At 35.7% G+C, this 12,282-nt stretch overlaps 1 protein-coding gene across 1 annotated transcript in view; it reads left to right on the top strand.

Moving 5' to 3' along the window:
- Positions 1-12,282, top strand: part of LOC106131000 (scavenger receptor class B member 1) — a 40,634-nt gene that overhangs the window by 23,302 nt on the left and 5,050 nt on the right. Inside the window, exons 2-7 of the mRNA XM_060953018.1 lie at positions 2,887-2,978; positions 3,336-3,499; positions 4,870-5,014; positions 8,425-8,625; positions 10,016-10,243; positions 11,797-11,911. Coding sequence (XP_060809001.1) covers positions 2,887-2,978; positions 3,336-3,499; positions 4,870-5,014; positions 8,425-8,625; positions 10,016-10,243; positions 11,797-11,911 — 945 coding nt within the window. The remainder of the gene's footprint in view (positions 1-2,886; positions 2,979-3,335; positions 3,500-4,869; positions 5,015-8,424; positions 8,626-10,015; positions 10,244-11,796; positions 11,912-12,282) is intronic.

The following is a 12,282-nucleotide window of genomic DNA, read 5'->3' as shown; positions in this document are numbered from 1 at the left end:
TATCAATACCATAGAAGTACCTATAAATGAATGACTCGCGAAAAATCATGGTCAAATTATTAATTTTATATGACAGCCCGATTCATCTAATTCATTACTTGCCTGTCAATTTAATTTGGCAATGTACTTTTTAACAAATGTTTCCTGCTTCTGCCATTTTAACCACTGGGCATGAGGTCGTTAAGTAGCAAGGTCAAGGTGTGGGTTCAAAATTCTAAATTTAAGGTCATTCATGATGTTGTGAATATTATTTCCGGGACTTCTCATATGTAGTATTGAATTAAAAACTATTCCAATCCTTCTCGTCCTAGGAGGCGACTAAAGGACAAATCTACCAAAATACTTTGTGATTTCATTCTAAGTTCTTTCGGCTGGTCTCAGCTAACAGACTTCTAAAAAAAACATTGCCAAAACTATTTTTTATAGGTGTTTGTAGTTTTTCAACTATTTTGTTCTGAATAAATTACTGACCTCCTGAATGATAAAACATCTAGCTTTAGCTTAGCACAGGAACCTCGTAAAGAATTGTAGTTTGATTTGAACCTAAATCAAAATTCAGTACACTCTGTACATAAATTTATTTAAAGTGGAAATCCTTAAAAAAAATTTTTTTTTTTATTATCTATTAAAATCTCGTATAAGTAAATTAATCTGCACATTCTCTCGTCCACATTTCTAATCTAAGTTTGGATAGTTGTGAAGTTGACGTTGTTGAAGAAAACGCTGCAGTGCAGTTACCGCTTCTTCTGCACTGACCGCCTTGGAAGCGGCAGTAAACTTAGTTTTAAGTAATTTATTTTTCGTCAACTAATGTTGTGAAACCAAAAGATATGACAATTATTAAGCGATATTAAATATCCTATGATAATTAATAAAAATTTTAATTTGACTGCCAAAGAGATTTGCAAACAAAGACGCGTGTTCAAACTAGTCAACTTATAAGATCGGATTCCGAAAGCATTAACCGCATTGTACATACATATGGTCACGTCTATAACCCTTGTGGGGTAGACAGAGCCAACAGTCTTGAAAAGACTGATATGCCACATTACCCTCATCAATGAGCGAATAATTGCTGCATACAACACAATTATTGTTATTATACTATTTAATTGTCTATACAAAAAGACCGTTACATGACTAATCCAGCAAAACTACCACGATTATGTCCTTTGACCTCGATAACCGCTGAAGCGTTTTTATCATAATATTTTACCTTATTTTTGTAACAACTAAGGTACTATGCACGTGTGCCTTTATTAATAAAATTATAATGATATTTTTTTTATATATTTCCACTACATTAAATTTATGTTGTTTTGTTAGCTGTTTCAAAATAATTTTATAAGTGCAAAATTTCGACAATTTTAATAGCTTAATTTTTATAGCTAAGCCTCTTGCTTGTGCCGTGTGGTTCCCAGCACCAATAAAAAAAGGAATAGGACCACTCCATCTCGTTCCCATGGATGTCGTAAAAGGCGACTAAGGGATAGGCTTACAAACTTGAGAATCTTTTTATAAGCATTGGGCTAGCAACCTGTCACTATTTGAATCTCAATTCTATCATTAAGCCAAACAGCTGAACGTGGCCTATCAGTATTTTCAAGACTGTTGGCTCTGTCTACCCCGCAAGAGATATAGACGTAATTATATGTATATATGTATGCAAAATTTCGAATTTCGTTTACATTTCAAAAATTTCGCGTACGCATATTGATTTAGACAATTTTCGAAAAGTCCTCCATTTTTATAGGCATCTTGCAGTTCTTAAAACTTACTTAGTACTGTCGCTCCCGCTACATATTCTTTCAAACTCCTAAATTAAAAACTGTGACCTCTCCCTAGTTACATATTTTTGCCGAAAGTGAGTTTCCTTTGGTCCCGAACAAAGTCACAGGTCACAGCTAGTCTAAATATAAGGTTTTTACGTCAATGACTGATACTGCGAAATATTACAAATATAATTGATGACTTTACATTAATTTTCCAATATCCGCGTGTTAAATAAAAGACATTAATTATTTTGGACTTCCTATCGACCACAAAAGTGTTCATCTTGAAAACTCGTTTCGCCAAATGGAAAATTTAATTTGGGGGTCACACAGTCCGAAATTGGTCAGCTTTGGATGTGACAAATCATTGTTTTACCAATAGGATAAATAATATTTTTTTAAGATCAAATTCCGAAAGCATTACCCGCAACATTAAATTATTATATGATCTTAATAAAATATTTACTTAATGCCAAACGGCATTAAGTCCGCCTTTTGTACATTTTTGTTTTTTGTGCAATAATGTTTAAATAAATAAATAAATAGCCAAGAAGGGTACTGATTTTTTTTATTATTGGATAATAATTATTTCGTGTTTCGCTAACATTATTCCCAGATTTATGGTTCCCTAACTATAATTTCTAGAAAAAAGTACCTACTGACATGAAATTTTAAGGATTTATTATAAGTTGTAGATTGTATAAAGAGAGAAATTAATATGGATAAGAGAAAGAAGTATGCAAAGCCGAAATAAAAAAAATCAAAGAAATCACAAATACATATCACATTTATATCCCGTGCGGGGTAGACAGAGCCAACACAGTCTTTTAAAGGCTGAAAGTCCGCGTTCAACTATACCTACGGCTTAATGATGAAATTGAAATTCAAATAGTGACAGGATGCTACTTCATCGACTACAAGTAAAATCTTTGTTCATTGCCTTTCCCTTAGTCGCCTTTTAAGACATACACGGTAAAGATATAGCGTGGTCCAATTCTTTAATATCGAGAACCACAAGGCACTGGAAATATTTTGTTTTTTTTCTCAATCTCCACCATCTCCTTCAGAAAAATTGTGTTATTGTATGTTTAAATTTATTTATCTGTCGTTCCAGGTCTATTTATTCTACTCATGCTGGGTTTCTTCGCGTTAGCAGCTGGCTGCTTCATTCTTTTCCTGCATCCCTACGATTTCCTCTTCAGACAAGTGAGTACCCATTTTTTTTTTTGAAAACTTAGATTAATTCTCAACATTTTTATCGCGCGAAAACCTCTCGCTGTTTCGCATTTTAAACATATATACATACGATGATCACGTCTTTATCCCTTACGGTGTAGACAGAGCCAACAGTTTTAAAAAGACTGATAGGCCACGTTCAGCTGTTTGGCTTAACGAATTGAGATTAAAAAAATAGGTTGATAGCCCATCGCCTAAAAGAAGAATCCCAAGTTTATAAGCCTATCCCTTAGTCGCTTTAAACATATATATATAAACATATAATCACGTGATATAAAGACGTGATTTATCTATGCACACGTGTTTTCAATACACTCTTTCCATCAGAAAGTGGTCCTGTCGAACGGAGGTGAGATCTTCGAGATGTGGCGCAAACCTGAAGTGGACCTTTACTGCAGAGTCTACCTGTTCAATGTGACCAACGCTGAGGAATACCTGGCCGGCACTGATGATAAACTCAAGCTGAAGGAGGTCGGACCTTATGTTTACAAGTACGTATTGTTCTTTTACCATACATACATACAGTACTAAGTAAGTTTTAAGAACTGCAAGATGCCTATAAGAATGGATTACATTTCGAAAATTGTCTAAACCAATATGGGTACGCGAAATTAATGAAATGTAAACGAAATTCGAAATTTTGCATCAGCTTAACATATATACATATAATTACGTCTATATCACTTGCGGGGTAGATAGAGTCAACAGTCTTGAAAAGTCTGATAGGCCACGTTTAAATGTTTGGCTCTTTTACTATAAGGAAAGCTGTAAGGTTTAAGAAATAGGGGAAGACCGAAAAAGAGATGGATGGACGGCGTAAAGGATAGTATGAGGAAAGAGGGAGTGACCAGTGAGATGGCAATTGACAGAAGTAATTGGAGAAAACTAACATACTGTGCCGACCCCGCGTAGAAAGTGGGCAAAGGAAACGACGAAGAAGATTGTTCTTTTACTATACATACATACATACAGTCTATATCCCTTGCGGAGTAGACGGAGTCAACAGTCTTGATAAGTCTGATAGGCCACGTTCAGATGTTTGGCGTAATGATAGAAATTGAGATTGAAATAATGACCGGTTGCTAGCCCATTGACTAAAATAAGGAATCCCAAGTTTATGAGCCTATCCTATAGTCGACTTTTACGACATCCACGGGAAAGAAATGGAATGCCGGGAAGGCATCAAAAAAGCATAGGACCACTCCATTTCTTCTAATCACATGATTTTAAGGTCTTTAACCATCGACGTATTATTTAATCGAATTTCTTCAACTATTAAACTACTAAGTTCTTAACTATCGACGTACATATATGATAGTATTTATTTTTAAATGTATAATTTATTAACGCACTGGCCTCTAACAAAAAAGTATAATAATTTAACGAGACAAAAAAGGAACGATCGTTATTTGTTGATAAGCATTCACATTATTTTTATAAGTTATTTTGATTTACTAACACATATGTAATTATCTTATTTAATACCGGCATATTCTTTATGCAATATTCATCAAAATTCTTAACCCACTTGATCAAAAGAGTTTCTCGCACTTAATAATTGTCTGTTCACAACTTACAATTAAATCTAGTGTGCTTGTTTGTGATAGAGGTCCCGAGTTCAAACCCCATGGTGAGAAACGATCTTTTTCTAACTGGTCTGAGATGTTTATCTATATAAGTATATATTATAAAATATGTAAACTATCTTAGAATTAGTATCTCATAACACAAGTCTCGAACTTACTTCGAGGCTAACTCAATCCGTGTAATTTGTCCCGTATAAATTTATTGGCTTGAGTACTAAGATTATATTTCAACAGATCCCTTTTGCCTGTCACTTACCCCGTTATCTTTTTTTCAGGGAAGGCTTAGAACATGAGATAACAGGCTTCAATTCCAACGGGACCCTCTCGGCTATACCCAAACACCCCCTGACCTGGGTGGAAGAACTCTCCGAGGGAAACAAAGAAGACGACATCTTGTTTCTACCTCACATCGCTCTGTTGGTGAGTTTTTTTATGTGTTATTGTGAGTCAACCATAAAAGATAGACTTATGCTGTCTTGGGATATTTTTTCAATAATTTTATGTAGAATATATCCGTTATACATGGTTTCGCTGTAGCTTTAACCATTAAGGCTGCACTTGCGACGGAAGCTTAAAAAATAAAGTAACTTCTCCCATTTTCCCAACATTTCCTTTCACTGCTCTGCTCCTACTGATTGTAGAGTAATGAAAAGTATACTACTAAGTATATGTATAATGTGGATGGAGCGAAAGAAGTATGCGGGGATCGTGGCAAGTGGAAAGATGTGGTCTCTACCTCTGGGAAAGAGGCGTGATTTATGTATATATGTACATAACAGGTTACAATCGATAACATCGTCTATATTAATATAAACTTAACACTGTGATCTGGATTGGAACAAAAATGTGCACACACGACATAGTTATCATTACAAACATAGTAAAATAATCTATACTAATATTATAAAGCTGAAGAGTTTGTTTGTTTGAACGCGCTAATCTCAGGAACTACTGGTTCGAATCATAAAGTTATAAAGCTGAACTTGGCTTTTCAGAATTTTCGCAACTGTTGGCTCTGTCTACCCCACTAGGTATATAGACGTGAAACTAAGCTATCATCATACAGAATGTGGTAAAAACGGTGCGAATCCGTCATTACATTACCTTCGCCCTTTTTAAAGCGAGAATGTTGAATATTTGCAAATTTCAACATTTCCCACCTTTCGTAAGCTGCTATATCCGAGGCGTAGGTTTGGTCTAAACAAACTTATTTCCTAATTCTGTCGACACCAAAGATAGACGAATGTTCTAGACGACTAGATGTCGATTGAGAATACTTAGTCTAAGATCTAATGACATTTTTAACACTCCATAGTCGGTATGGAGTAAATCCAACTAATATTATAAATGCGAAAGTTTGTATGTCAGTATAGTTGTGAATAGTTTTCTTTTTATTATTTAATAATATGAGATATAACTATATTTAATTTATTTTTTAATTCGGCCTAAAGTTTTACTTTATCGTTAATAACGTTTCTAAAATTGAAAAAATTAACAATAATTTAATAATTTCCAACGTGAAAATTTAGTATCTCTTAAAAATCTGTTAGCTCCTAGACTATAACCGCTCGGACTGTCACCGGGCTTGAGATCCGTGCGCACACGCAATAATCAGTGCTTACGGCTTCCTGTGCATTTCTATCTCGTATGTTCGATTTAACCCACAAAAACGGAGGAGGTTCTCGATTCTAAAGAGGTGATAATAATAAGTTATTTTTTTTGTCTGTAAGGTATACGAGTATACTAGGCTATTCTGAACCAATTTCTTAAAAAATACACATTCTAATTGCACATCTTTGTACCTAACTTGGTAGACAGAGCCTGTTCGGATCTGCGCTTAGTAATAGAATTAATCATGCAGTGAAAAGTTGTAAGCTCAATTAATTTTAGCCTCTCCCGCTCCCAAATCATTATGAATATGGCCTTAAATGTACAATTATTTTAAATATAAGAAACGTGCCGTGTGGTTGCCGGCACCAATACAAAAAAGAATAGGACCACTCCATCTCTTTCCCATGGATGTCGTAAAAGGCGACTAAGGGATAGGCTTGCAAACTTGGGATTCTTTTTCAGGCGATGGGCTAGCAACCTGTCACTATTTGAATCTCAATTCTATCATTAAGCCAAATAGCTGAACGTGGCCATTCAGTCTTTTCAAGACTGTTGGCTCTGTCTACCCCGCAAGGGATATAGACGTGACCATATGTATGTATGTATGTATGTATGTATAAGAAACGGCCGTCACTCGGAAGGTATGCATTTTATTGCATTTCGTCACAAGTAGATATTATCGTGCGAATTGAAATGGTTGCAAAATAGAATGAGAGACAATTGTTTTATTGACATACATTATGAAACTTCACAAGCTGATAAGAGCTTTATTATACTAATTATCCTTCATTCCATCCCTACAAACCAAATTTGTAACCATAATAAAGGTTGGTGAAAATTAAATTAGAATTTGAGGACACTGTGCCGTGTGGTTCCCGGCACCAGTACAAAAAAGAATAGAACCACTCCATCTCTTTCCCATGGATGTCGTAAAAGGCGACTAAGGGATAGGCTTACAAACTTGGGATTCTTTTTTAAGCGATGGGCTAGCAACCTGTCGCTATTTCAATCTCAATTCTATCATTGAGCCAAAAAGCTGAACGTGGCCATTCAGCCTTTGCGAGACTGCTGGCTCTGTCTACCCCGCAAGGGGTATAGACGTGATTATATGTATTTATGTACATATATATTATTAAGGGAATGTTGTGATGTGAAAGAAGAAATAGTAACAGGAATAGAAAAAGGAATGCTAAGATGGTTTAGTCATGTATGAAATAAAGCAGGTTGTATTGTACAAGGTTATCTTCTCGATCAGCTTCGGATTTTATGCAAATTAAATTATTATTATTATAACCAAAGCATTACTTATTGCGAAATTTCACCGCTCAAATATATTAATTCCTGCATATTGTTAGCCTTGATGGTAAATTACATTACTTAAATAAGTAGGTACATAATTCCAGTTGATAATTTTATTACTTGCTCAAAATTTAAGTGCGTTGTAGCTAGCTACAATGAATTTTTGTTTCGTAATCCATCTATACTACTTACTTAAGAAAAGATTTATGAATAAGCTAATAAACTTACTAAGTACTTGTAAGGGATAGGCTTATAAACTTGGGATACTTCTTTAAGGCGATAGGCTAGCAACCTGTCACTATTTGAATCTCAATTCTATCATAAAGCCAAACAGCTGAACGTGGCCTACCAGTCTTTTCAAGACTGTTGGCTCTGTCTACCCCGCAAGGGATATAGACGTGATTATATGTATGTATGTATGTGAGCCTATCAGTTTGCGAGACGGATGGCTCCGTCTACCCCGAAGGGATAAAGACTGGATTATATGTATGTACGAAAATAGAAAAGATTTGTATCTGTTATGTTTTAACGAACAAACTCAAAAACTACCTATTACGATCATATTTGGCACAGATACAAAACTTTCAGAAGTAGATAGATATATAATTCATTGATTCATTTATATACATACATATGGTCACGTGTATATGCCTTGTGGGGTAGACAGAGCCAACAGTCTTGAAAAGACTGATAGGCCACGCTCAGCTATTTGGCTTAATGATAGAATTGAGATTCAAATAGTGACAGGTTGCTAGACCATCGCTTAAAAAAAGAATCGCAACTTTGTAAGCCTATCCCTTAGTCGCCTTTTACGACATCCATAGGAAAGAGATGGAGTGGTCCTGTTCTTTTTGTACTGGTGCCGGGAACCACACGGCACTTTCATTCATTTATATACCTAATTTCTTATTTTTTTTCAGAGCATAGCCAACGTGGTGGCTCGTCAGGGCATCATGACCAAATTCGGTCTGAACAACTTGATCACGATAACGAATACCCAGCCGCTGGCCAAGATGACAGCTAGAGAGTTCATGATGGGGTACAAGTCGGAGCTGATGACCCTGGGGAACACCTTCATGCCTGGGTGGATCTACTTCGATAAACTTGGGCTTATTGATCGGGTTAGTTATATATGTATATGTAGCTTGGTTTAACTATGCCAATGCGTAAAAAAAATATATTTTTTTTTTTATTGCAATTTCATACATACATACATACATATGGTCACATCTATATCCCTTGAGACAGAGCCAACAGTCTTGAAAAGACTGATAGGCCATGCTCAGCTATTTGGCTTAGTAATAGAATTGAGATTCTAATAGTGATAGGTTGCTAGCCCATCGCCTAAAAAAAGAATCCTAAGTTTGTAAGCATATCCCTTAGTCGCCTTTTACGCCATCCATAGGAAAGAGATGGAGTGGTGCTATTCTTTTTTGCACTGGTGCCGGGAACCACACGGCACAGTTTCAATTTCATATAAGTCAATCAATCTGAACAATGTATTCTCTCGTCCACATTTCTATTCTAAGTTTGGATAGTTGTGAAGATAATGCTGCAGTGCAGTTTGTTACCGGTTTATCTGCGCTGACGCTTTGGAAGCGGCAGTAAACTTTGTTTAAAATATTTGCTACAAACAAACTAACTTAATTGCACGTTCGTAAATATTTAACCAATTTGGGTCAAGTTAACATTTGTATTTTACTGCCTAGTAAGTGCTTAACTCTGAAGCAATACCTACCTAGACCTAGGTTCAAAATTATTTAAAGCCTATGACGAAATCTGAGAGGTATCTTCATATGAATTGATTACGGCCTGAAGGTCTAGCCAACCTGTCACTATTTGAATCTCAATTCTATCATTAAGCCAAACAGCTGAACGTGGCCTGTCAGTCTTTTCAAGACTTTTGACTCTGTCTACCATGGAAGGTCTGTCTACCATAGAAGGGATAAGTATATATGTCATGTTAAGCTTAACCTATGATATTCTGTAATTTAGAATAGTTTATATTTTTATTATCAATTAATTCATATAAGTTGTATTTTTAATAATCATATGCATGTACTAGAGGCCGCCCGCGACTTCGTCCGCATGGAAACCCTGTCAATCCCGCGGGAACTCTGGGATAAAAAATAGCCTATGTGTTATTCTGGGTCTTCAGCTACCCACATACCAAATTTCATCGTTTTCGGTTCAGTAGTTTTTGCGTGAAAAAGTAACAAACATCTTTACTGACCTCCTGACATAGGTACAGACTTTTGCATTTATAATATTAGTAGGATGCAATAATCTTAGATACAAATAAATTAAGGACGTCCTGGTAAAGGGTCAAGTCAAAAGTACCCGAAACCGCCGAGCTTGCATGAAGAGAGTTATGAATGTGGATGAAGCGAAGGAAGTATGCAGAGATCGTGGCAAGTGGAAAGAGGTAGTCTCTGCCTACCCCTCCGGGAAAGAGGCGTGATTTTATGTATATATGTATGTACATATAAACTAATTTGGCATTCTTTTCAGATGTACGATTTCAACGGTGATTTTGAAACGATCTACACGGGCGAGAACAATCTGGACTATTCAGGACTCATCGACACCTACAAGGGCTCCAGCGACCTCCCCCACTGGGAGGGCACCCACTGCTCCAATGTCAGGAACGCGTCCGATGGCACCAAGTTCAAAGGGGGTGTTACCAGGAATGAATCCATCCTGTTTTATAGGAAGAGTTTGTGCCGGGCTGCACCATTGGTAAGTTTCTCTTCTTTTTCAATTCAGTTTCAATGTTGTGACGCCAAACGTTTTGTGACAATTATGAAGCGACTAGCTGTGCCCGCGACTCCGTCCGCGTGGAATAGTTTTGGGCATTACATTTGAAGCCCTCTAGGGTGAATAATTTTCCCCGTTTTTTTTCACATTTTCCATTATTTCTTCGCTCCTAATAGTTGCAGCGTTATGTAATATAACCTAAAGCCTTCCTCGATAAATAGTCTAATCAACAACTACTGATTATTTTTTATTTTTCAATTCGAATCAGTAGTTCCTGAGATTAGCGCGTTCAAACAAACAAACAAACTCTTCAGCTTTATAATATTTGTATAGATTTTCGAAATAGGATACTTACGTGGTGTGACTTCATGATGTCGACATCAGTATAATTAAATCTACTGACGCTTCCAACGCGCAAATGTAGAAGATGCGGTAGAACAATCTACACTGCAAATTATTGATGCACAATAATCATGTTTGTTCAAAAGAGGTTCAATTTGCCATGATTTCATTTTCATTATTATCTTTTTTAACCTACTTAAATAAAGAAGAGGTTATTTGACCGTATTTCCTTTTTGTTTGTTTGTAAACTGTTTATTGCACAATAATAGAAAACAGTCATTAGATTTGGAAGAATATGTACAATGGCGGACTTATCCCAAACGGGATTTCTTCCAGTCAACCAAAACATATAGGAAAATCCAGAATCTAAAAGCCTTCTTTTTTGGGTCAATCAATTTCAATCATATTTTCATATGACCATGAATGACAAGAAGTTAAAACTAATATACATATGTTAAAAGTAGGTCATCTTTTATCTAGCGTAACCACACAATTTTTAGAAGCTACATAATTATAAATATTACTAAATATAACTCACATGCTCTTACGGTGAGGGAAAATATCGTGAGGAAACCTGCACATTCAGGCAACTGGTTGTGTAACCATGGATCCAATACGGGTTAGGTTTACCTTGCCAAGTTGAGGCAGTCAGACGGGAGTCGCTTCGTGTAAAACCTGACTCACCCAATGCAGGGTCCATAGTCAAAGGTGAACCCCGGGCTCCTCTCCAGAGTGGTGAGGATGCAACTGGGACTAAAGCCAAGAGAAGGAAGTTAGGGTTAACTAGTTAAGAAAGATCTGAAAGTGGGAATGCCTATCAACTGCCGTCTAGCCTCTGCGAACCTCTAAGTCTTAACAGAGGTATATTTAAGTACATGTGAAAATAATGATTATATTTATTTATTTTATTTATTTATGTACACAAAATTATATACAGGAGCATTTATTACAGTAATTCTAGTACATAGATGCTACTTATTTCAAAAGAAATCTCTTCTAGTAGACCCGTGAGAGGAGAGATGAATTTTGGAGCGGTATGGAGTGTGCATAAATATCGTTTAAATAAATTTAACCAAAGATACATGCTAATACTTACATAATTAAACATGGAACGATTAAATAAATGACAGTAATAAACTACATAAACATACTTACCAATTCTATGTTTAATTCTGGGTTTTTTTTTGTTACAGGTACCGATAGATGAGGGGGTGAAGAGCGGCCTAAACGCTTACATGTATACATTCCCGGAGAATATGTTGGACAACGGGAAATATATTGAGGAGAACAAATGCTTCTGTCGAAAAGGTACTGTACAGATAATTAAGCCGGTATATAAAATAAAATAACTATACTTAATATAAAACTTAAAACATAAAAATCCCTAACTTCAATTGCATCTTAAATCATTGTTGTGAAAATTAACTATTGAGGGTCATAATTTTTCGTTTATTAAAAATTAACTTTCTTTTTTTCTTAGCGGCCAGTGCGCTATACCATTTTAAGTTCAAAGATATTTATTTCTCAATAAGACATACATAGTCACTTAGCTGAGAATCTACAATATACTTAAAATAAGTTTTATCGTTTGCACTGCCACTGGGTAATCTGGGTATACGAACATTATCACAAAAAACACTGTTGAGGTAAAATTGCACAAGTCATTTGTTCATTAACTT

The sequence above is a fragment of the Amyelois transitella genome, chromosome 30 (genome assembly GCF_032362555.1).
Source record: "Amyelois transitella isolate CPQ chromosome 30, ilAmyTran1.1, whole genome shotgun sequence".
Lineage (NCBI taxonomy): Eukaryota > Metazoa > Arthropoda > Insecta > Lepidoptera > Pyralidae > Amyelois > Amyelois transitella.
This window is presented reverse-complemented; position numbering and strand designations above follow the sequence as displayed.